General features: G+C 42.2%; 1 protein-coding gene across 2 annotated transcripts in view; it reads left to right on the forward strand.

Annotated features, from left to right (window-relative positions):
* The window catches only part of LOC139421409 (ubiquitin carboxyl-terminal hydrolase 43-like), a 90,727-nt gene that overhangs the window by 27,811 nt on the left and 37,783 nt on the right, over positions 1-25,133 (forward strand). For both annotated transcript variants that reach the window (XM_071172276.1, XM_071172277.1), the window contains exons 3-4: positions 14,352-14,458; positions 21,179-21,271. In XM_071172276.1, the coding sequence (XP_071028377.1) occupies positions 14,352-14,458; positions 21,179-21,271 (200 nt within the window). The remainder of the gene's footprint in view (positions 1-14,351; positions 14,459-21,178; positions 21,272-25,133) is intronic.

Here is a 25,133-nt window from a genome sequence, read left to right on the forward strand (position 1 = left end):
TATTTTTAGAGAGGGACGTGGTAGGAGGTTTCTCAGAGGGAGACGTCCATTATTCATTAACGTTGTGCATGACAGCGCTGTGTAGTGCACTCTCTCTCGCTTTCACTGTCTGTGTGTTCAGCTCTACTGGAGAGGTTAGAGCTCTGCTGCTACAGCCCCTGTTCTCAATCACTCTCCCCTAGTGCTCTGCTCCTTCCAGAAGAACATGTTCATCTCTGTGTTTCCATGGATGCTTCAATTATTCACTGCAGGCCCATTACTGGGAAACCTCGTCGCCATTTACGCTCCATCCCTGAAAACCCATCAGGACGAGACAGGTGATCCGCGCAGGATATTTGCCGGAATTCCTCTGCGGTGGAGTGAAAGTGCCCAGGTTCCTGAACACTGGTATGAATCACTATGGGTGACATTTGGGTTAATTATTTAAGACCTCACTAGAGGACAGACCATTCTGTTAATGTGTGTGATTTCAGGCTCTCAATCAGCACCCACAATGAAATAAAGTCCCGTTATCAGTCTTAGTCTTGTCATTACGCTCTATGGAGAGTTGACGATGGGTAAATGTTTCTGTAACTGTGGTTCTCAGTGCTACCAGTGCCAGATCTGTTTTTAATGGCATCTCAACTGGAGAATTGTGTTTACTGTGTGAAGTGAATGGCCTCGAGCGTGGTGGAGCGTCGTAAGAGCAGGACGTTTGTTTGTACTGTAGTGCTTATTATCTTGATTTTATCCTTCAATTTTACACTTACCAATGTCTGGACATGGACTTAAATCACTGTCAAAACTGTCTGGTATGCTCTGGTGGTTACAGAAAATGACCCCTTTGAGCCACCGTCCACTTTCGCTAGCCAATAACAATGCTGCAGTATTTTTCTCTGGTCAGTCAGCTCAGGAATCACAATAGATTAACTCTGTCCCCCTCATTGACAGTGCTGCGCTAGCAACTAGGCTCTAGTCCTTCCACTCAGTTGCTCACAACTGTATCTTTGTCATTTATCTAAATCCTAAGAATCAATTACACCGTTGTAGCTGCCAGGGTGAGGGATTGGAGTTTTAATGTTCTTCGTACTCCCGGGGTATCGACACACGCCTCTCCTGGCATTGAGTCTTTTGGATTAAGCAAGGTTGACAATTTCACAATTTAACATATCTCGGGTATTAGCGGTCGCACGTTACTACTACATGATGAGTTCTGTTTTGTGCATTAAACTGACAGTGTCTGAAATTCCTCCATGTTCTCTTTTCAGACTTCGTCAATGTCCTCATCTCCTCTGTGCCCAGTCAAGTGCCCCTTCACAATAGTCATTCACTTTGTAAAATGTGGTCTTATACTGTAAATATATATAGCAGAGTACTTTTTTTAGAAGGGACTTTAACTAGAACTGTTTGAAAGGACAACTTGATAAGCCATTGTAATCAGCCAATCAAATGATCATCTGATCTGATCTGATCTGATCTTACTGTGATCCCTGTATACGTTGGTCTACTGTATGTCCATCCTGAACACAAACTTGTAACCTCTGACCATGCTTTTCTTCATGTGGGTCTGCTGTATGTCCATCCTGAACACAAACTTGTAACCACTGACCATGCCTTTCTTCATGTGGGTCTGCTGTATGTCCATCCTGAACACAAACTTGTAACCTCTGACCATGCCTTTCTTCATGTGGGTCTGCTGTATGTCCATCCTGAACACAAACTTGTAACCTCTGACCATGCTTTTCTTCATGTGGGTCTGCCGTATGTCCATCCTGAACACAAACTTGTAACCACTGACCATGCCTTTCTTCATGTGGGTCTGCTGTATGTCCATCCTGAACACAAACTTGTAACCACTGACCATGCCTTTCTTCATGTGGGTCTGCTGTATGTTTGCGATATTGTACTGTATCTGTGACAGAAATTATTTTCAAGGGGATAATTGCGGATCATAATTTCAATGTATTTTATTTGATATAGTCTTTAAGGATACCTACTGAGCATAGTCTTTAAGGATACCTACAGAGCATACACTGTTTGAGTCAATGTTGTTTACAATCATTTCAATGAAATTACGTTGAACCAACGCAGAATGTACGTTGGCTTGACGTCTGTGCCCAGTGGGTAGTTGCTTTTAATTTAAATTTTATTTTTAATTTTACCTTTATTTAACTAGGCAAGTCAGGTAAGAACAAATTCTTATTTTCAATGACGGCCTAGGAACAGTGGGTTTAACTGCCTGTTCAGGGGCAGAACGACAGATTTGTACCTTGTCCAACTCCCTAACCACTAGGCTACCCTGCCGACAATATTTGCTGACAAAATTAAATTCAGCTTATTTTATTCAATTTAGACGCTAAAGGGCTTGAAGTTGTGATGCTTCTCACCACCCTATCAAGCACTAAGTTGAACAAATGAAATATCTGTTAGTTTGTTTACACAGTATTGCTGTTAATAAAAACACCAGGGTAAAGTCAATTAAACATGACTAAGTTGCCTGCGGCAGGCATGCAATCGTGGCCTTTGCTGATGAAGCTATTTAAACAGGTTTAGTAATAAATCATTATTTGTCCACTCTGCTTCTAATGAAATGTTCCCTCATCAGTTGGCCTTTCCTCTCCATTACAGGGCTCTGCTCTGTCAGTGAGACTTCTCAACCACAGCCACCTCATCTTAGAACTGTTGGAAAGAGCTCAAATCATTTTAATTTAATCTGAATCTCCCTTTTGAAAATGTGTTCACCTCCATTTTCACTTATAGCAGAACACTAAAGCGCCATCCTTCACAGACATACTACTTTTTTGTGTGACAGAGTTGATGGCCTAGAAGAAGCAGCAGACATGAACACAGGCTTTTTGACAACTTGCTGTTTCTCTTTGTGTCCATGACAAGAGGAGTCGTTTGATAAAGCATTTATCAAGGACACACATTACAGTACATTATGTCCCCGTCTTGGACATCAGTCTGTTGCCTTTGAGTGTTTGTGTGTATGTCCGGGCGTGCGTGTATGTGTGTGTTTGTGTGTATGTCCGGGCGTGCGTGTATGTGTGTGTTTGTGTGTATGTCCGGGCGTGTGTGTATGTGTGTGTTTGTGTGTATGTCCGGGGGTGCGTGTATGTGTGTGTTTGTGTGTATGTCCGGGCGTGTGTGTTTGTGTGTATGTCCAGGCGTGCGTGTATGTGTGTGTTTTTGTGTATGTCCGGGCGTGCGTGTATGTGTGTGTTTGTGTGTATGTCCGGGCGTGTGTGTGTGTGTTTGTGTGCACCATACACTGTCTCTCAAGAAACTGTACAAGATAGAAGACACCCCACTGACAGTTTTTCGGGGGAAAAACTTGTGTATAAACATAGTGAGCTACAGAAATTTGTCCCAGCAGATACATTACTGTAGGCTACACTACCATAGCATTACCACTAAATGAATATATTTTGAGAAGGAATATGTTTTGTCCTAAAATCAGGCTTTCCATGTTGACTCAAAATATCTACTTTCCAACTTTTTCTGCCTAACCCATTTTACTGGCATTTTTTTGAGCTTGACCTTTTTCTGACAACGATTTCCAAGATAGCATCTCAATGTTAGACAGGACATTCAAGTTTATGAGACCTCTCAAGATGCATACTATAGTTTTCCACATTCCGTAAAACTTAAATTAAACGCAGTCTCAAATAGCCGCCTGTCCCTTTTAATAGCCAGGCATCGACACACATTTCAGCCTTTTTCGAATAAACATTGGGTCTAAATGAGTTGTTTATGAGTAAACTTCAGTGAGCAATGTAAAGATTGAGCAAAAGAAGATAGGAGAACAACATAATTTCCAAGGATGAGACAGCAGTGTGGTTTGACATGGTCGGCTCAACTACGGGGGATACAAGGAACAACGAGTGAGAGAATGGTGCTGAAGCGCACCTCAGGGCGAGTGCGAGGAGCAGGAACAGGGCGTACTGGACTGCCGAGGCGCACTGTAGGCCTGGTGCGTGGTGCCGGCACTGCTGGCACCGGGCTGGGGGCGAGTGCGAGGAGCGAGTGCGAGGAGCAGGAACAGGACACACCTGACTGGGAAAGCGCACTTGAGGGAGAGTGCGAGGAGTTGGCACAGGACGCACTGGGTCTTGAAGGTACACTGGAGACCTGGTGTGTATAGCCGGTATCAATTGTTCCGGAACTTTTTTTTTTATTTTTAATTTATTTTTATTTTTTTTTGAATTTTACCCCTTTTTCTCCCCAATTTCGTAGTATCCAATTGTTGTAGTAGCTACTATCTTGTCTCATCGCTACAACTCCCGTACGGGCTCGGGAGAGACGAAGGTTGAAAGTCATGCGTCCTCCGATACACAACCAACCAAGCCGCTGCTTCTTTAACACAGCGCACATCCAACCCGGAAGCCAGCCGCACCAATGCGCCGGAGGAAACACCATGCACCTGGCCACCTTGGCTAGCGTACACTGCGCCCAGCCCGCCACAGGAGTCGCTGGTGCGCGATGAGACAAGGACACCCCTACCGACAAAGCCCTCCCTAACCCGGGCGACGCTAGGCCAATTGTGCGTCGCCCCACGGACCTCCCGGTCGCGGCCGGTTACGACAGAGCCTGGGCGCGAACCCAGGACTCTGATGGCACAGCTGGCGCTGCAGTACAGCGCCCTTAACCACTGCGCCACCCGGGAGGCCCTGTTCCGGAACTTTAACACACGTTTCAGGACGAGTACAGAGAGCTGACTCAGGTGGCACCAGACTGACAACACATTATTTTATTCCAAATCTGTGTGTCCTCCACCAACTTAACAACTCCCCCATTTCTCTCTCTTCCGAATCCTCCTTCTCCCAGACTGGCTCTGGTTTACTCCTCGGCTCCGCCGACTGCTCCATGTGCCCCCCCCAGAAAAAATTATTGGGGTTTCTGTGGTTGCCTTGACTCCTCGTATCGTCGCCTTTCCTCCTGTGCTATATCCACCTGCTTCCATGGCAGGGTCTTGTCCCCTGCCATTACCTCCTCCCAGGTCCAGGATGTCCTCCACTCATCTTTCTCCCGGGCCCAGGATGTCCACTCCTCATTCACACGCTGCTTGGTCCTTATTTGGTGGGTTATTCTGTCACGTTCGTCATAACAAGGAGACCAAGGCGCAGCGTGATAAGAATACATTCTTCTTTATTTACACAAAGAACACTAAACAAACTTTTAAAAAAATTTTTTTAAACGAACCGTGAAGCTAATATGCGTAGTGCAGACAGGCAACTAAACATAGACCAAGAACCCACAAAATACCAAAGGAATATGGCTACCTAAATATGATCTCCAATCAGAGACAACGATAAGCAGCTGCCTCTGATTGGGAACCAATTCAGGCCACCATAGACCTACATAAACCTAGACTTACAAAACCCCCTAGACATAAAAAAAAAACCTAGACAATACAAACACTAACAAACCCGCCTTAGTCACTCCCTGACCAGACCAATATAATAAAGAAAACTAAGATAACCTCTAGCACTTAGCCATCCCGGATCCGGGATCGTGAATACAGCCTCAAGCTCATTACCATAACGCAACGTTAACTATTCATGAAAATCGCAAATTAAATTAAATAAATATGCTAGCTCTCAAGCTTAGCCTTTTGTTAACAACACTGTCATCTCAGATTTTCAAAATATGCTTCTCAACCATAGGAAAACAATCATTTGTGTAACAGTAGCTAGCTAGCGTAGCATTTAGCGTTAGCGTTAGCATTCAGCAGGCAACATTTTCACAAAAACCAGAAAAGCATTCACATAAAATCATTTACCTTTGAAGAACTTCAGATGTTTTCAATGAGGAGACTCTGTTAGATAGCAAATGTTCAGTTTGTCCTGAAAGATTATTTGTTTAGGAGAAATCGCTCCGTTTGGTGCGCCACGTTTGGCTACCAAAAAAACCCGAAAATCCAGTCATCAAAACGCCGAACTTTTTTCCAAATTAACTCCATAATATCGACTGAAACATGGCAAACGTTGTTTAGAACCAATCCTCAAGGTGTTTTTCACATATCTCTTCGATGATATATCGTTCGTGGAAGTGTGCTTTCTGTTCTGAATCCCAGGAGAAAATGCCCGCAGCTGAAGATTACGCACCAATTTAGACAAAGGACACCGGGCGGACCCCTGGAAAATGTAGTCTCTTATGGCCAATCTTCCAATGATATGCCTACAAATACGTCACAATGCTGCAGACATCTTGAAGAAACGACAGAAAGGGCAGGCTCGTTCCTGGTGCATTCACAGCCATATAAGGAGACAATGGAAAACAGAGCCTCAGAAATTCTGCTCATTTCCTGTTTGAAGTTTCATCTTGGTTTCGCCTGTAGCATGAGTTCTGTGGCACTCACAGATCATATCTTTGCAGTTTTGGAAACGTCAGACTGTTTTCTTTCCACAGCTGTCAATTATATGCATAGTTGAGCATCTTTTCGTGACAAAATATTGCGCTTAAAACGGGCACGTTTTTTTTATCCAATAATGAAATAGCGCCCCCATAGACTCAACTGGATAACTAAGGTCAGGGTGTGACACCGAGTCAAGTCTCAAGTCAAGACCGACAAGTATCAAGTCATGTCTCAAATCCTAAACTTTGAGTTTCGAGTCCTAAACAAGTCATAATGTGCTCTTCACCAAATATTTTTTTAACAACAGTAATAGTTAGTATATTACATTTACGCAAATCATGAATGCTTTTAAAAATATCTATATATTTATTACTTTCCAAATAAACGTTATATTTCCATGGAAATACATGGGTAGCCATGAGAAAGACCCCCCCCCCCCCCCAAAAAGTGATTGACTATCGAGGATCGCTATGGGGCGCAATAGGGACATGTAGGCTTGTACACAATCGCCCAACCTTACACATACATACACACACACACACACACACACACACACACACACATTCACTCTCCTGTGTGTGGTTACAGTAGGTTAACATATGTCAATGGTTTTAGGAACAGCAGTAACATCAGATAGGATTTAGGCTACCAACTGCCTAGCCAGTTGTAGCTCAATCTTGGGTGCAATGATCACGTTCTCGCACTGATTGACTGTGTGGAAGCTCATTGATTTAACGTTACGTTAGCCTACATGCTACACTAGCAGAGTTATAAATTATATAGCTGTCAGCTATATTAGCCACGACTTACCGTTCTTTGTGCAGCTTCAAATGTCAAACAAAATTGGAAATTGTTGTGCCTCCGTCTGCAATTTTCTTCCCGCATGTTTTGCAAGTTGCAATCTGTTTTTTGTTGATACAGCATCGTCTTTATATCTGAAAATAATAATTTGGGTATCATCTTTCCAAGGGCTCCATCTGAATTCACCCGCCGACGTTCCTCTGCACTGCCACGCACAACTTTTTCTCTGCTGGCACAATTTGATTGGCTGTAATCAAACTGTAATCTGTTAAATGAAGAGTTGATGTGCTTCACACTTTTTTTAATAGCATCATTTTTTATATTTGGGCTTGGGGAGGGTATCAAGTCAGGTTGAGTCATAAGGCTCAAGTCCAAGTTAAGTCACGAGTCATTGGTGTTAAAGTCAAGGTCGAGTTGCAAGTCATCATATTTGTGACTCGAGTCTGACTCTAGTCCAAGTCATGTGTCTCGAGTCCACACCTCTGGATACTAGTATCAAATCAAATCAAAATTAATTTGTCACGTGTCCGAATAAAACAGATGTAGTAGACCTTACAGTGAAATGCTTAGTTACAGGCTCTAACCAATAGTGCAAAAAAGGTATTAGGTGAACAATGGGTAAGTAAAGAAATAAAACAACAGTAAAAAGACAGGCTATATACGAGGCTATAAAAGTAGCGAGGCTACATACAGACACCGGTTAGTCAGGCTGATTTGAGGTAGTATGTACATGTAGATATGGTTAAAGTGACTATCCATATATGATGAACAGAGAGTAGCAGTAGCATAAAAGAGGGGTTGGGGGATGGTGGGTGGCGGGACACAATGTAGATAGCCCGGTTAGCTATTAAATTCAGCTTATTTTATTCAATTTAGACGCTAAAGGGCTTGAAGTTGTTGTGATGTCTCTCACAACCCTATCAAGCACGAAGTTGAACAAATGAAATATCTGTTAGTTTGTTTACACAGTATTGCTGTTAATAAAAACACCAGGGCAAAGTCAATTAAACATGACTACGTTGCCTGCGGCAGGCATGCAATCGTAGCCTTTGCTGATGAAGCTACAGTGCATTGCGAAAGTATTCGGCCCCCTAGAACTTTGCGACCTTTTGCCACATTTCAGGCTTCAAACATAAAGATATAAAACTGTATTTTTTTGTGAAGAATCAACAACAAGTGGGACACAATCATGAAGTGGAACGACATTTATTGGATATTTCAAACTTTTTTAACAAATCAAAAACGTAAAAATTGGACGTGCAAAATGATTCAGCCCCCTTAAGTTAATACTTTGTAGCGCCAGCTTTTGCTGCGATTACAGCTGTAAGTCACTTGGGGTATGTCTCTATCAGTTTTGCACATCGAGAGACTGAATTTTTTTCCCATTCCTCCTTGCAAAACAGCTCGAGCTCAGTGAGGTTGGATGGAGAGCATTTGTGAACAGCAGTTTTCAGTTCTTTCCACAGATTCTCGATTGGATTCAGGTCTGGACTTTGACTTGGCCATTCTAACACCTGGATATGTTTATTTTTGAACCATTCCATTGTAGATTTTGCTTTATGTTTTGGATCATTGTCTTGTTGGAAGACAAATCTCCGTCCCAGTCTCAGGTCTTTTGCAGACTCCATCAGGTTTTCTTCCAGAATGGTCCTGTATTTGGCTCCATCCATCTTCCCATCAATTTTAACCATCTTCCCTGTCCCTGCTGAAGAAAAGCAGGCCCAAACCATGATGCTGCCACCACCATGTTTGACAGTGGGGATGGTGTGTTCAGGGTGATGTGCTGTGTTGCTTTTACGCCAAACATAACGTTTTGCATTGTTGCCAAAAAAGTTCAATTTTGGTTTCATCTGACCAGAGCACCTTCTTCCACATGTTTGGTGTGTCTCCCAGGTGGCTTGTGGCAAACTTTAAATGACACTTTTTATGGATATCTTTGAGAAATGGCTTTCTTCTTGCCACTCTTCCATAAAGGCCAGATTTGTGCAATATACGACTGATTGTTGTCCTATGGACAGAGTCTCCCACCTCAGCTGTAGATTTCTGCAGTTCATCCAGAGTGATCATGGGCCTCTTGGCTGCATCTCTGATCAGTCTTCTCCTTGTATGAGCTGAAAGTTTAGAGGGACGGCCAGGTCTTGGTAGATTTGCAGTGGTCTGATACTCCTTCCATTTCAATATTATCGCTTGCACAGTGCTCCTTGGGATGTTTAAAGCTTGGGAAATCTTTTTGTATCCAAATCCGGCTTTAAACTTCTTCACAACAGTATCTCGGACCTGCCTGGTGTGTTCCTTGTTCTTCATGATGCTCTCTGCGCTTTTAACGGACCTCTGAGACTATCACAGTGCAGGTGCATTTATACGGAGACTTGATTACACACAGGTGGATTGTATTTATCATCATTAGTCATTTAGGTCAACATTGGATCATTCAGAGATCCTCACTGAACTTCTGGAGAGAGTTTGCTGCACTGAAAGTAAAGGGGCTGAATAATTTTGCACGCCCAATTTTTCAGTTTTTGATTTGTTAAAAAAGTTTGAAATATCCAATAAATGTCGTTCCACTTCATGATTGTGTCCCACTTGTTGTTGATTCTTCACAAAAAAATACAGTTTAATATCTTTATGTTTGAAGCCTGAAATGTGGCAAAAGGTCGCAAAGTTCAAGGGGGCCGAATACTTTCGCAATGCACTGTATATGATAAACAGAGAGTAGCAGCAGAGTAAAAGAGGGGTAGGGGGGGCACACAATGCAAATAGTCCGGGTAGCCATTTGATTACCTGTAGTATCGTGATATTCATTAGTGACAAGGAAACAAAACACGAAGCGGATTTAACTTCTTTAGGAAAACAGCCCTATTGTTGGAAACAAACATTATGTTGTCATCCAGAGTCACATTTATTTACTTTCCAAACTATAGCACACATTATTTGACATACAGCAGATTTTTAAAGGACCAAAGAGTTAGTCTGCTTCGTGTTTTAATTTTTGCCACTGAAAACAGATTGCGATACTGTTATCGTCCCAGCCATACTAGCGATTGCTGCTAACATGCTGCTGCCGCCTCGCAGTCTGATGACTTGGCCAGGCTCACCAGGGAATTTAGTGAGGTGATAAGACTGTGTCTGGGCTGGGCTCATTGGTCTCGGAATACTGTGTTGTTATCTCTGCACAGATAACTCTGGAATGTATTATCTCTCCAGCTCCAGTCAACTCTGCTGCTGAGGAGACCAGAGAGTGGTAGTAAGACATGAATTCAGCTAGCTATATGTTCTGTAGGAGCATAGGCCTCAGGAAAGCAGACCTCCTAGCCTCTCTCTCTCTCTCTCTGCTCTCAATTCCGGCTCTAAAGACCTGTTACCCCTTGACAAATAAGAGGAGGCTCAGCAGAGCATTACCGTACCACACAGGGAGGGGAAAAGAGAGAATGTTATGAGAGAAGGATGAGGGAGTGTCTGAGTGGGGTAGAGTGTGATGGAGAGAGCTAAAACCATAGAGGAACTCACTAAAGTGAGAGTGGAGGGAAATGAGAGAAGAGGGAACATTTGTGATTGTATGTGCCTATTGAAGCCCCGTGCAAGAGGGGAAGGTCATGCTTCGGTCACATTCCGGTCTGTGCTAAGCTGAAGTGGACTTGGAAGAAAAGACTCAGTGGCGTTGGTTAGTTAGAGGAACTCTCCTCCACACTACACTTTTTGAGCACTCCCACACCACACTACACTACACTTTTTGAACACTCCCACACCACACTACACTACACTTTTTGAGCACTCCCACACCACACTACACTACACTTTTTGAGTACTCCCACACCACACTACACTACACTTTTTGAGTACTCCCACACCACACTACACTACACTTTTTGAGCACTCCCACACCACACTACACTACACTTTTTGAGCACTCCCACACCACACTACACTACACTTTTTTCCACAACCCGAAATTCAAAAACCTCCTTTCAGCTCCATTTGTGAGTTGGGTCATGGTTGAGCTGCCTGCCTGGGAACAGTGGCAGTCAGTATGGGATCAGGACAGGAGACATGGTGTGGTGGAGAAAGAGTCAACAGAGAGACTTGGCGAGCAATAATGCTCTGACAGCCTCCATGAGCCTGTCAAATGAGGGCTAAAATGATATGATGACTTAATGCATTTTCAAGTGCCTGGCGTCTAGGTACAGCGCTCTAGTAACTTCAGTAATAATGTGCTAACCCAGAAATGTGGTTTTAGCTTGGCCTTTTCCAAGTCAACCACTCTTGGTAAGAAAAGGTGAGTCAGAGATTTGTTATCATAGTTAAATGTGTACATCCAGTGGCTTTGTTCAGGTGCTGAATGTTGAAAGTATGAATGTTTATTTGCAATTTAAAAGAATCCAGACACATCAAATGTTCTTTGTGACAAATGTCACCTTCAAGGTCAAAGCTGTTTCAGTTTGGGAGCTACACATAGGCACGCAAACACACACACACACACACACACACACACACACACACACACACACACACACACACACACACACACACACACACACACACACACACACAAAGGCTGTATTGTAGTCATATATTTACTCCATAATGTACAATTTTGTACCATTAAATATATCCACTATGCATCTGAAGTGCATCATGTTACTTCACTAAATCCTGAATGCCTGAAGGCAAATGGCAGCTAAAATTCCCTTTGCACTTGAAAATCTGATGTTCGTATCTTTGGTGCATAATTCTCCCTTTATTTTTTATTTATAACCATTGTTATCCAACAATGTGCTTGTTTTGTAGGAATAAAGGCTTAACTGTGTCCTCTTACCTATACGTTGATGCATAATCAGCTACGGTAACTGTAACCGTAACTGTATAAATCAGGAAATAGACAATAAGGAAAATGTTCTACTTTGTCACTTTCATAACCGACAATGTCAGTGAGCACATATTGTGCAGTTGATATTGACTGTAGTGCAGAGGCATGTTGAAGTTTCACACATCTTCGAAGAGAGATTGTGAGAGCTCAGTTACAGTAATAATTGGTAATCAAGCCAGCAAAATCATTTGTTATTTGCTGTTAAATTGATTTACCATGATTTCTTTCAAAGACACTCATGAAGGGAAGGCCGTTCGAGTGTTGAACCAGTAACCAAAAGGTTGCTGGTTCGAATACCCGAACCGACAAGGTGAAAAATCTGTGTATGTGCCCTTGAGCAAGGCACTTAGATCTAATTTGCTCCTGGGGCGCCGTACTTGTAACGATGTACGCTGGGAGTCAGGAAGCAAGTTCAGGGAGAAAATACATTTAATAAATAAACAAAACAAGAAACACAAACAGCGCACCGACATGACACAGAAACAATGACGACTGGGGAAAAAACAAAAGGAGTGACATATAAAGGGCAGGTAATCAAGGAGGTGATGGAGTCCAGGTGAGTGTCATTATGCACAAATGCGCGTAACACTGGTGACAGGTGTGCGCCTTAAACGAGCAGCCTGGTGACCTAGTGGCCGGAGAGGGAGCACACGTTACAGTGCTACTATGACTGACCCTGTAAAACAACACAAAACAACACATTTCACAGTACCTATCTGGTGTCTGTGACAATAAAACATTTTTTTATCCCAGGAAATTATAGGGGTAATTAAGCCTAATGAATGCCCCTAATGACATTATACAGTATTACCTCTCTTTTTCTCAGTCATCCATCCTGTCTCAGTGCCTATGGTATGGTACATTTTGTTTCGTTTTTACCATTGCTGTACCAAAATATCCATCATAACCACACATCTCCTCCTGGCCCTCCTGTCACAAGACAACGTGGTTTTATGAAATGGTGCAACCATGACCCTGATACCATAGTGAGAAAATGATTCAGATTTGACATTACATTGGTTTCAAATGACTACACTGCATCCATGATGTGCCATTACATAATCTGCAGTAATTATTATTCCACAGAGTCACACTGGCAACAAACCGCCATTAGAAAGTGCTAGAGACACCCTCAGAAGTGACTATGAAGGAGGAGCAAAGACCATGGCTGCTGTTGTTGCTGCTATTGTTGTTGATGATGCAGCTAGGGCTAGGTGGATTAGTTCAGTTAAATCAGCGCTGACGGGGACAGTTTTCAATTCACTTCATTCATTATCACATATCTGGGCTATGCCCTCGTTGTGTGCCGTCCCAGATCAGCTTGTTTTTTTGACCTTGCATGGTTTCAGTGATCAGTCTGTTAGTTTTATCGCTTTTTCCTCCTCTTTTATCTTTTCCAAGGCCAGTTGAGCTCTGCTGTAGGTGAGTGGATTAAAGAATAAAGAGAGAAGTCCCCCAAGCGGGTTTCATTCACGTCAATACTTTCCACTGCCTTTGAAAATCCCCTTTTACTAGAAAAAAAGATTGCTGAACAACATTTCACAATGTTCTAACTAGACAGATATTCATTTAATATATTTTATACTGATCTGTACCTCCGCTCAGTCCAGTGTTAACTCCTATATTCATTTGGCAGCGGTGGCTCACCGCTACTAAATTGTTGCCACTGATGCAAAAAAATAAGTAAATATTTCTGCCAAGATGCACTTTTAAATGGATAGTTGTTAGCTCAATGACTGGAAATCTATGGGAACAGCTAGCATGTCATTGCGCTAACTCTAGTAGCTAGTAGCAATGCCCCCAGAGTTTTGGGTGGCTGGGGGAAGAGAGTTCCAGAGTTTGGGGGGGGGGGGTGGCAGCAGCGCTGAAAGCCCAGTCCACGATGGTGCACAGTCTTGTTTTGTGAATGGTTAAATAAAGGTTAAATAAAAATAAATGTTACGGAGGTGAAAGAAGGCAGATTTGGTGGCGGACTTGATGTGGGGCTCGAAGGAGAGAGTGGGGTCCAGGATGACCCCCAGATTTCAGACCTCGGATAATGGGCAGATGGTGCAGCCATCAATGGACATCATGAGGTCACCCACTTTCTTGAGGGGAACTTTGGAAGCCACCAGCATGACCTCAGTTTTATTGCTATTGAGTTTGAGTAGATTGGGTGTCATCCAGTTTTTGATGTCCTGGAGACAGTTGATCAGAGATGAGGGAAAGAGGTGAGAGGTGGGTTTGGTGTGGATGTAAATCTGGGTGTCATCCGAATAGCAGTGGATTTAGTTGAACCTGGTGTTTTTTACTGTTAGCGATTGTAGATGTTACAATGATGTGATTCTGTTTATCCACTCTCTATTCCAGGGCCCTGGTATATCAGAGGAGGCGATGGTCACTGAGCCTCCCCACTCGCAGCAGCCCGGGGGGGCATGCCACAGCTTTGTACAGGAACACTTCCAGGCACAATACAAGTGAGTTTCCAGTTTGCCAGGTCTGCCCATAGCATACTGCTAGAGAATAGCCCTATTACTATCTGCACCTTAGTCCTGCAATGATTGATGAAATTGATGGCATCTGAGCTGAGCTGAGTAGAAGACAGTTGACTCAATTCCTGGAATTTAATGTGGAAAGTCATGGACTAATGTAAAAACTGCTGCCTTGCATCTTGAAGGACAGGTGAAAAATAAATGAATTACTATACAGGGAATTGTCTCTCATATTTGTGTCAGTCAACAATTTCCCTCAGATTCAGTGTCTTGAATGTAAAACAGAAGAGTTACTTTTCTCTCCTTTGTTCATTGTGAAATATTTTTCATGGCTCAACCTGCTCCTTAGACGATAATGCTAGAAAATAATAAATAATTAAAAAGTGTCAAAATGTGACAGCTTTTGTTATTTTATTTACATTAGGAGCCAGTTGTGTTTTTGTCTAACCCGTTCTATTCCTGTCAGTGCACCTGGATGAGGTTGCGAGGGAGTCTGTTGTTGAGAGATTGATTGAGATTTAGGAAAACTTTGTAAGTTGGCTAAACAAAAACATATTGGGTAAAACTTTGTAAGTTGGCTAAACAAAAACATATTGGGTAAAACTTTGTAAGTTGGCTAAACAAAAACATATTGGGTAAAACTTTGTTGCCCATTCAAATTTTAATACATTTCCTTTAATTATGAACCATATGTTATACAGTTCAATGCAATTATGGTAATTTGTGTGGAAATCAGTTTCATGCTTGTCTTGGTATAAGACATCGGTCACACTGCCTGTAACTTGGTCTATTGGGTTTTGCACCTCTCCCATGAGTTCTTTACAATTATTGTACAACCAATGCAGAGTTAGGTATGGAAGCTTTTTTCCCACATCACATTCGATTACCGATGACTCTTCGATCCAGTTCTCATTGATTGAATTAAATTGTAATTATCAGATAATGTGTAATGGAGATGCCATTATAACTAACTATAAGTGGGTAGAGGTTGTATATGTATTAGCTGCAGACATTCCAGTAATTACTGAGCCTAGCTGGAGCATCAATACTGACAAGGCCCATGCACAGAGTGCAGTAAGAAAGACTGCCCCTCCACCTAACCTTTATGTCTCCTAGGTAACTAGGGACCCCTTCAAGTGCTTTTATGGTCCTGAGTAAAATGAGTGGGGTGGTTGGTTCTTGTTTGAGGTCAAGTGAAAAACGACAACTGTACAAATCGAATAGGCATAGATTACCTACATATTGAATAAACATATACAATCTTTGCTCTAGTAGCTTTCCTGATAAGCTGTGATTGATTAACCTGATTGAGTTTTCACAGTTTTATTCCTTATAACATTCCTTTCAATCCGTGTTCAGAGCCCCTCAGTGCCTGCTACAGCAGCTTTGAACCCAGAGCCTCTGAAGCTTCACAAGTGTTCATTTAATCTTGGAGATAAAGCCTCCTAGGTATTTCTATGAAACAGATGCATCTCACAGCTGTGGTCGGGAGATCATTGGAGCTGCTGAAGGTAGTGGAGCTGTTGCAGTACCTTCATCATGATTTGGCTGTCCACTCCTCTCACAGAGGTGCCAATGACAGTTCTGCATCCAACTGCCAAGTGTAAATCTCTGTCAAGCCCCCAATTTTACGTTAGCTGTACTCTTCTCTTTGTAACGTTGACTAATGTCGTACTATATTGACAAGGAATTATGCAAACAACTGCACAATAGAACAGATGTATATTTGGACCTTTTAACTCTGTCGTGAAGTAATTAGAACACTTGCCACTCTGTGGAAGTTTCTATTTGCTTTGTAATTTCCTGCTTGTTTTTGTTTCCTCCATCTGCTAATTCCTTGGAAAATCAGCAGCTTGGTGTAATGCCTTTAATACATCTGTCAGAGCGCATCCCTTAATTGCTACCCACTGATGAATGTTTCTGCTTTGACACCCGGGAAATGGGCGTGTCTAGACAGGAAGCAGCCATAGCTAGCTCGGGAGCCATAGCTAGCTCACCCACTCAAACACTGTGCCAGATTCACCCAGGGTGATTCAGACTGGAATCCAACACTTGACTGATGATCACTGATAGTATAACTTCAAAAACAGCATAACTTTGCATTTCAGAGCTACAGCATGGCTTTAGTTCAGTGGAAAAGAGCTCTGGACTATATAGAAATGTCTCTCAAGGAATATTCCATAGCCATATCTTTCCATAACCATCTGATTTTGTCCCTTAGGCCAGTCCAAATCACTTACTCAGGCAACAGCATTATTATCTGAGATGAGGATTGAGGCCTGGGGGTGAAAGTGTAAGACTGAAAAGCTACTGTCAAAGCTTTTTTAGAATAATGTGTGAAAGTGGGATTCAGAGTCGCAGTGGTCAGTGAAATTGCAAAATACTGTATGTATTTTATATGATTAAATATTTGTCATACTAATAACTAATATGATACTAACTAATATGATACTATGATACTTACAATGTTTGTTGTGCTATTTGTTTTAGGAACAGCCTTTGGAGTCTCTATCTTTGATTTGTTAACTATTCCTCTGTCCCTCTCTCATTGCCCTCCAGCATTTGAGTCCTGGGTGTAACACTACAGTATGCAATATAATTCTCACTGTAATGGGTCTGTTTGTCACTATACAATCACCAGGCCCATTATACTTGACAAGACTTAGTCAGTTTACAAACAAGCTTCATATATACTGACAGGCCTATTATCTCTTAAGTTTTTGATTCTGATTTGATTTGACGTTCATCACATGTTGGTGTCATTCAATTGACTGTACGGTACTGTTATTACAATTCTCTTTGTCTGAATGTGATGTCTCCGCTGTCACGGTCTTCCTCCTCTTCATCTGAAGAGGAGAGGCGAGAAGGATCAGAGGACCAATATGCGGCGTGGTATGTGTTCATAGTGAATTTTTAATAAAGAGAACACTGAACACTATACAAAAGAGTAACACAAAACAATAAACCAAATACGACCGTGAAGCTACAAATGAGACCTGTGCTGACACAAGCCACTAACATAGACAATCACCCACAAACAAACAGTGCAACCCAGGCTACCTAAGTATGATTCTCAATCAGAGACAACTAATGACACCTGCCTCTGATTGAGAACCATACTAGGCCGAAACATAGAAATGCCCCAAAACATAGAAAAACAAACATAGACTGCCCACCCAACTCACGCCCTGACCATACTAAATAAATACAAAACAAAGGAAATAAAGGTCAGAACGTGACATCCGCAAAAGTGAAGTGCCTACTCTAACTCTGGAAGTATTGATTTTGAACCTATTATTTCTCTACAGCTCTGTAGACTCTGATCAAATCATGCATTGCCCAGTTCTTGAAGGTAAAGCTTTGATATAGCTAGTTTTGTTCTCATCCCACAGCATGACTCACTGCCTAGCATGGGTAATATGCAGTGAAAATCTCTGTGGTATCTGTCAAGCTCTGCTCATTAGAGTGAAACCAAACGGCAGGCAGCAGAGCATGTCAGATTATGGACGTGGTGTACTGTAGTTTCACTGGAAGCCCAGCCTTTTTACAGCGGCACGAAAACCCACCACTCTCTCTCAGAGCTTCTCGCCTCTCTTTGTCTGAATCATTTTGACTGGGTGACCTTTGTTTTGTCTCACCACTTAATTTATTAATATTTCTGCAGGAGGGTTGAATAAAAAGGGCTTTGAAGCATTTTTGAGATTATTACTGTGACTCAAGGTAATTCCTTTGTTTTGACTGGATGCTCAGGATCACCTGCTGAACGATGCCTTACATCATGAATCATACAATGTGATTTTCTGGATTTTTGTTTTAGATTCCATCTCTCACAGTTGAAGTGTACCTATGATCAAAATTACAGACCTCTACATGCTTTGTAAGTTGGAAAACCTGCAAAATCGGCAGTGTATCAAATACTTGTTCTCCCCACTGTATATATTATTAGTTATTTATTTTTCTCTGAAAACTTGGGGGGCCAAATAAAACATCCTGCAAGCCAAATTGGGGGAACCCTGCTTTAGACACTTAACCTTTAGTAGATTGTTGTAATAATAGCTGTTATAACAAATATAATTAATAAAATTATTTTTCAGGAAATGTGACACTGAACGTCCAGATACTTGGAAAAATGTCTTTTAGAGTTTTACCCTGGCTAGTGCAGCCCACAAGTGTTTTTTTGGGGGGCCGCCCATTGTTTTCTGGGTGGGCGGGGATTTAGTTTTTGGTTAAAAGAAACTTAAATCAACAGGAAAATAGTTTAATTTAGGAAATCTGTTCCCATGTATTCCCACAAATAAAAAAAGAGACATACAATAAATGCACAAAACATGCTCTTTCCATGTCATAGACTGACCAGGTGAATCCAGGTGAAAAGCTATGATCCCTTATTGATGTCACTGGTTAAATCCACTTCAGGCAGTGTAGATGAAGGGGAGGAGACGGGTTAAATAAGTATTGTCTCTCTCTCTCTCCCTCTCTCTCTCGCTCTATATATATATATATTGTATTTTCCCCCAATTTCTCAATATAGGGGTAGGTAGCCAGCCTGGTGGTTAGAGTGTTGGGCCGGCAACCGAAAGGTTGCTGGATCAAATCCCTGAGCCGACGAGGTAAAATTCTGTCGTTCTGCACCTGAACAAAGCAGTTAACCCACTGTTCCCCGGTAGGCTATCATTGTAAATAATCCTTTGTTCTTAACTGACTTGGCTTGTTAAATTTAAAATATCCAATTACAATATTGTCTAATTGCTGCAGCTCCCCAACAGGCTCGGTATAGACAAAGGTTGAGTGATGCATCCTCTGAAACAGGACCCACCAAACTGTGCTTCTTAACCCCTGCCCGCTTAACCCAGAATCCAGCTGCACCAATGTGTCAGAGGAAACACCGTTCAACTGATTACCGAAGTCAGCCTGCAGGCACCTGGCCTACCACAAGGAGTCACTAGAGCATGATGTGCCATGTAAAGCACCCCCGGCCTAACCCGGTGCTGGATTTTTTTACGTTCAACAGTTTCCCGTGTGTATCAAGAATTGTCTACCACCCAAAGGACATCCATCCAACTTGACACAACTGTGGGAAGCATTGGAGTCAACATGGGTCAGCATCCCTGTGGAATGCTTTCAACTCCTTGCAGAGTCCCTGACCCTATGAATTGAGGTTGTTCTGAGGGCAAAGGGCTGTTTTGTACACTCGGTGTATGTGATCGTGTCTCAATGTAAATAAGGTATGAAATTATTGTTATTTTCAAATATAATCTCTTTTTGGGATTAGTTGGGGTCAATTTGCAGTGTACAAATTATTATAATTATGTTTTGGTCCCCCACTATCCGCTCCGTCAAAAATCGTCCCGTGGCTGCCTACCCCTGGGCTAGTGTTTAAGCTGACTCAAACTCTCACCCTTCAGCATCACTGCTTCATAGACAGGGATTCCCTCTCAAGTGCTGCTCACACTTCATCCATTAGGCATCACGGAAATATCACCTCCTTTTCCTTTAGGCCTAAGTGTTCCTTACCAATGCACAGTACATCTATGTTTTATTGGAGCTGCTGGAGTGTTATTTGTATGCAAGGAACATGGGCAGCTCCTCTGTTTCCTGTTGAGAATAAGACATCCGTAGGGGAGCGATCCACTCTGCCAAGAGAGAGCTCCACGCAGAGCCAGTGTCAGCTGGGTTGAGTTGAATAGGGCTTTATTCACTCTCCCCCACTCACCCCTGTGGGTCTGTCAGGTGCCTTCCTAGAAGGGAAACACATTTAAACAGCTATGCTCTGGCTAAGATTCCCATGGTAGGCTACCCCTTGTAAAGGTTCCTGACATGCAGGCTGGAGAAGTGAAAGCTCTGTGCACTGATCATATGAAAAATTCTAAACACAAGAATAGGGAAATACTGTCTTAAAACATCGCCTTGCTGGGTAAAAGAGGAAGAGGGACATTTATGCTTGAAATTCAGATTTCCAAAGAAACCATAGCTTTGTCAACTTGTTTTGATTGTATGCAGCAAAGTCATTGTTGAACTCAATTCCACTCCAGTCCTAAAGGCTATTATATTTTCAGGCAGCCTTGTGAAATGCTTTTCACTTCCTGACTAGAAGAACCAGTCATGGAGTTCTTGCCATAGAACTATTACAGGATTTAGAAGTTCTTCAAGTCAAGTTCAATTCAAGTCAAGTTCAATAGCACTGCAGTCTGAGGACTTCCATGGAAATACCCTCTGACTCTTTGTTCAAACAATTAGTGATTTGCCAGAATAAGCAACTTCCTCTCCTAAACATAAAGGGGTTTGTTGGAGACAGTGTGTGAACCAGGTGTGGAAGGAAATATTGGTAAAATGGAAGATTTGCTCTCTTTTCCTGTCCTTTGAGTCCTATGGCCTGAATGTTCATATAGGGAGTAAACAAGCCATATCTTAGGACTGTTCTCTATTCTCCCCATGATGATATTAGTGATCATTAGGGAATCGCTGCGTGCTGGTTCCCATTTAAAGGCCCAGTCGCACCGTGAGGGTTTTACCCACTACCCACCCCCCTTACATCACTTATCTTTCCCATAGAAAATCTCTACAGCAACATCAAGACATACTGTACATACAGTGTGTCCATTTTAATAGCAAGATGCACTTTCCTGCTGGCCTGACACAGAAGTGCATGTTAAGGTGTCTAAAACAGGCATCAAACTTCACACAATCTTGTTTTTCTTTCCACAGGTCATCGCTGACCTGCCCTCATTGTCATAAACAGAGCAACACCTTTGACCCTTTCCTCTGCATTTCACTTCCCATCCCTCTGCGCCACACCAGGTGAGTAATATCCCTGTTAGTGCACCAACCATACTGAATACACAACCATGCAACACATCACACCACACCATGGTACTACGTGCAGATATTAGGATACATCTGTCAGTGAGAGTCAAAGCCGTAGTAGACGGAAAGACTTGCCTTAGGTACAGACGTAGAAATACACCGTAGACAAGACTCAAGCACTGGTGTCTTTTTAACGTCCCTTTCAGTCCTCCAGAGGCTCATAATGTTAGAGGAATGGATAAAGATCTGGAATAGCACAGAGAAACAATAGACCTGGCTGAGATGGACTGTACCTGAAGCCCAGAGGAAAGCCCTGAGGAGCACCACCTCAGAAACCGGGAACAATGTCACATTTATGCCCAGGTCATAAAGATCACTCCATCCCTTTGACAACTTAGTTTTTTATTAAACGCAGAAGATAATGTTTCCTCTCACACACCGCCTGACAACACTAAGTCAAAACAGTATGGTTCTCACCTTTATTCTCCAGTGCAGATGGAGGAGTTGTCCTAATTGGAAAATATTATTTAGAGTCAAGCGATAAGTTTAACACCTATCTCAGATTCCTGGGCTGTGGTGTCATAGAAGTGCATGCAGATGTGTCCTCCTTTTGAGGTACCAGGGTGTGCCTAGCAAATTCAAAGCCTAACACACACTCATCTATCCAATCCTACACCACAAATGGACACTACAACGTTGATCTCATACTGTAGATCATCATTCATACTGAGCATGCAACGTAAAGCTAGAATCCTTAGCTGCTACATGAATTTGAGAGTGGATACATATTTCCAGCCCCTTTGTTATTGTTTCAATGAAGAATTCTAGCTTTAACAGGTATTATTGGTGCAGCACTCCACCAATCAGGCCTTTATGGCAGAGTGGCCGGACGGAAGCCACTCCTCAGTAAAAGGCACATGACAGCCCACTTGGAGTTTGCCAAAAAGCACCTAAAGGACTCTCAGATCATGAGAAACAATATTCTCTGGTGTGATGAAACCAAGATTGAACTCTTTGGCCTGAATTTCAAGCGTCACGTCTGGAGGAAACCTGGCACCATCCCTACGGTGAAGCATGGTGGTGGCAGCATCATGCTGTGGGGATGTTTTTCAGCAGCAGGGACTGGGAGACTAGTCAGGATAGAGGGAAAGATGAACGTAGTAAAGTACAGACAGATCCTTGATGAAAACCTGCTCCAGAGCACTCAGAACCTCCGACTGGTTCAATGTTCACCTTTCAACAGGGCAACAACCCTAAACACACACAGCCAAGACAACGCAAGAATGGCTTCGGGACAAGTCTTTGAATGTCCTTGAGTGGCTCAGCCAGAGCCCTGAATTGAACCCGATCGAATATCTCTGGAGAGACCTGAAAATAGCTGTGCAGCGACGCTCTCCATCCAACCTGACAGAGCTTGAGAGGATCTGCAAAGAAGAATGGGAGAAACTCTACCAATATCAGGTGTGCCAAGCTTGTAGCGTCATACCCAAGAAGACTCAAGGCTGTAATCGCTGCCATAGGTGTTTCAACAAAGTACTAAGTAAAGTAACATTTCTAAAAATCTGTTTTTGCTTTGTCATTATGGGGAATTGTGTGCAGATTGATGAGAAAAAAAACAAATGAATCCATTTTAGAATAAGGCTGTAACGTAACAAAATGTGGAAAAAGTCAAAGGGTCTGAATACTTTCTGAACGTACTGTAGATGCAAAAATGTCATTTCAGCCCGTGGTGCCTGGCCTTAAGCAAGCTTTTATGCTAATTGGAGAATCGTTTTTAAAAATCTAGCTCTAACAAACAGCTTGCCAGCCAAACTTTACATAATCGCCTCATTCGTTCTACTTTTGGCTAATGGCATTGAATACTGTAGACAGTTATGAAAGGAAGAAACAGATGGTTTGCCTTTTAAGATTTTGTACATGGTTGCCCATGTAAGAAAAAAGGTGTCATATACAAAACTATCTCCATAAACCCTAACACAAAATAAAGTTCAGACTTTCAACGCCAACAGTCATTAACACCAACCCCAACCTCACACATATGCATTTATTTATTGGACTGCTACAGTACCTATTTTCTGACAGAAATGTGTTCCCACATGTCATATATACAGTATGTGGTTAGTTATGGTTAGTGTGTTAACCAATGTGGCAGAGTCAGCCCGACATGGACCCATATTGATGTTGTACCCTAATGGACTGAGTGGTATGGCAGGCGTCTCCATTTAAACACATTAACTTCACTAAATGAGCCGCTCATTACAATTCAGCATGTTATTACTGTAAAGATCCTTCAGAGATCTTGTTGTATAATGTTCCTGTCCTCCTGAGGAAAAGGTTTGCGATTCATTATCATGATTGATTCAGCTTTGTACTCAGAGACGGGGAGCTAAACCTCTGAAAGGTGTTCTCGGGATGTAGCCACTATTTGCAGTAGCTTAGTATAATCATAGACTCAAATTACCATTCAATTGAGGGCTTTATTTGAGTATTCAGTCACTGGGAATTGAATTCCCATTATAGGTATTGGATGCATCATGTAACGTTATAGATTGTTAATTATCCCTATGCCTGCCTTTCTAGTTTTGAGCTGTTGAGTGTGTGGGGATGTTTTGCCGCTCCCAGAATGGTTCCAAACAAGGTAATTAGTATGAATTAGTAACGCTTGCCTGCTCAGAGCACCATTGATTAACTACTGCCTTCACTGTTTGTGTCTTGAGACACAAAAAGAACCGTGATAATATGAGGCACTGTTTTGGTGTTCCTACTGCCTATTCAAAGGCAGATAAAGGAATGGACTCAGGTGCGCTGCGTCTGTGCATATAGATGTACACAGACTGCATGACCGCTTCATACCTCTCACTATAGCATGTGCTGAGAATCCTTGACACCCAGTGTAGAGGTTACCCTGAGTCCAGACAGCAGGGGATCTCACAGCTCAACAACCTTTACTTACTTAAATAATGCCTGAGAAGCCGGTGTTTGGAGGATAAATTGGCACGGGTGTTGTTAGGCCCGAGAAGAAGTTGAGGGTGTTAGGGTTCGTTCCTTACGTCCTTCTTTGTCAATCATTGGTTCATTGGTGAAATTTGCATTATGACAATATTTTTCATTAAATCATTCAAAAACCTTTATTAATGCAATTGCAGACAGAAGTTGACAAACAGGAACATAGCATGCATGTTTCTGAGTAAGTTCTACCTCAAACAAAATGTCTCAAGTTGTTTTATTAAACCAAAGTCCCGCCTTAGTGATGTCACTGACTACGTCATTACTTTTTTACTCCTGAGAGCAAAACCCTGCATCCATGGCTATACAAACATAGAGTTTCAGTGTTTATCTAAAAGCTAGGCAATAAATGTCTCCTCCCCAAATGTTGATCTATTGTAGAATGTCTGAGAAGTCTCTTATCTCCCACACTCCCCTGCAGAGTTCTGTCTTAGTCAAAAATTGAGTGAGTGAATGAGAAAACAACTGTGGTACCATTCTAAAACCATATAATGAAAATATATGTTGTTAATCTGTAGTCTAGGACCCTATAAATGTAAGGAGGGTCTTATAACCCCTCCCCTTCTATTAATAAAACATAAGCATAATCAGTTATTCTAATACATCAAACATTTGTACAGCCCAAAATCATGACCGCTAGGTGAATCCTGACAAGGGCCAGCAAACCGTGCCAATATATCCTCCAAACACCGGCTTCGAGGGCATTGTGACATTTATACAATGAGTTACCAACATATTAAAATAATGATTTACATATTTTAATTAAAAACGTTCTTTTGATGGATTTATTCATACTATTTCATCCTTCCACAAGATATAGTCCCGACACAAATCTAGGGTTGCTACCTAA

Source organism: Oncorhynchus clarkii, chromosome 12 (genome assembly GCF_045791955.1).
Source record: "Oncorhynchus clarkii lewisi isolate Uvic-CL-2024 chromosome 12, UVic_Ocla_1.0, whole genome shotgun sequence".
NCBI classification, from domain to species: domain Eukaryota; kingdom Metazoa; phylum Chordata; class Actinopteri; order Salmoniformes; family Salmonidae; genus Oncorhynchus; species Oncorhynchus clarkii.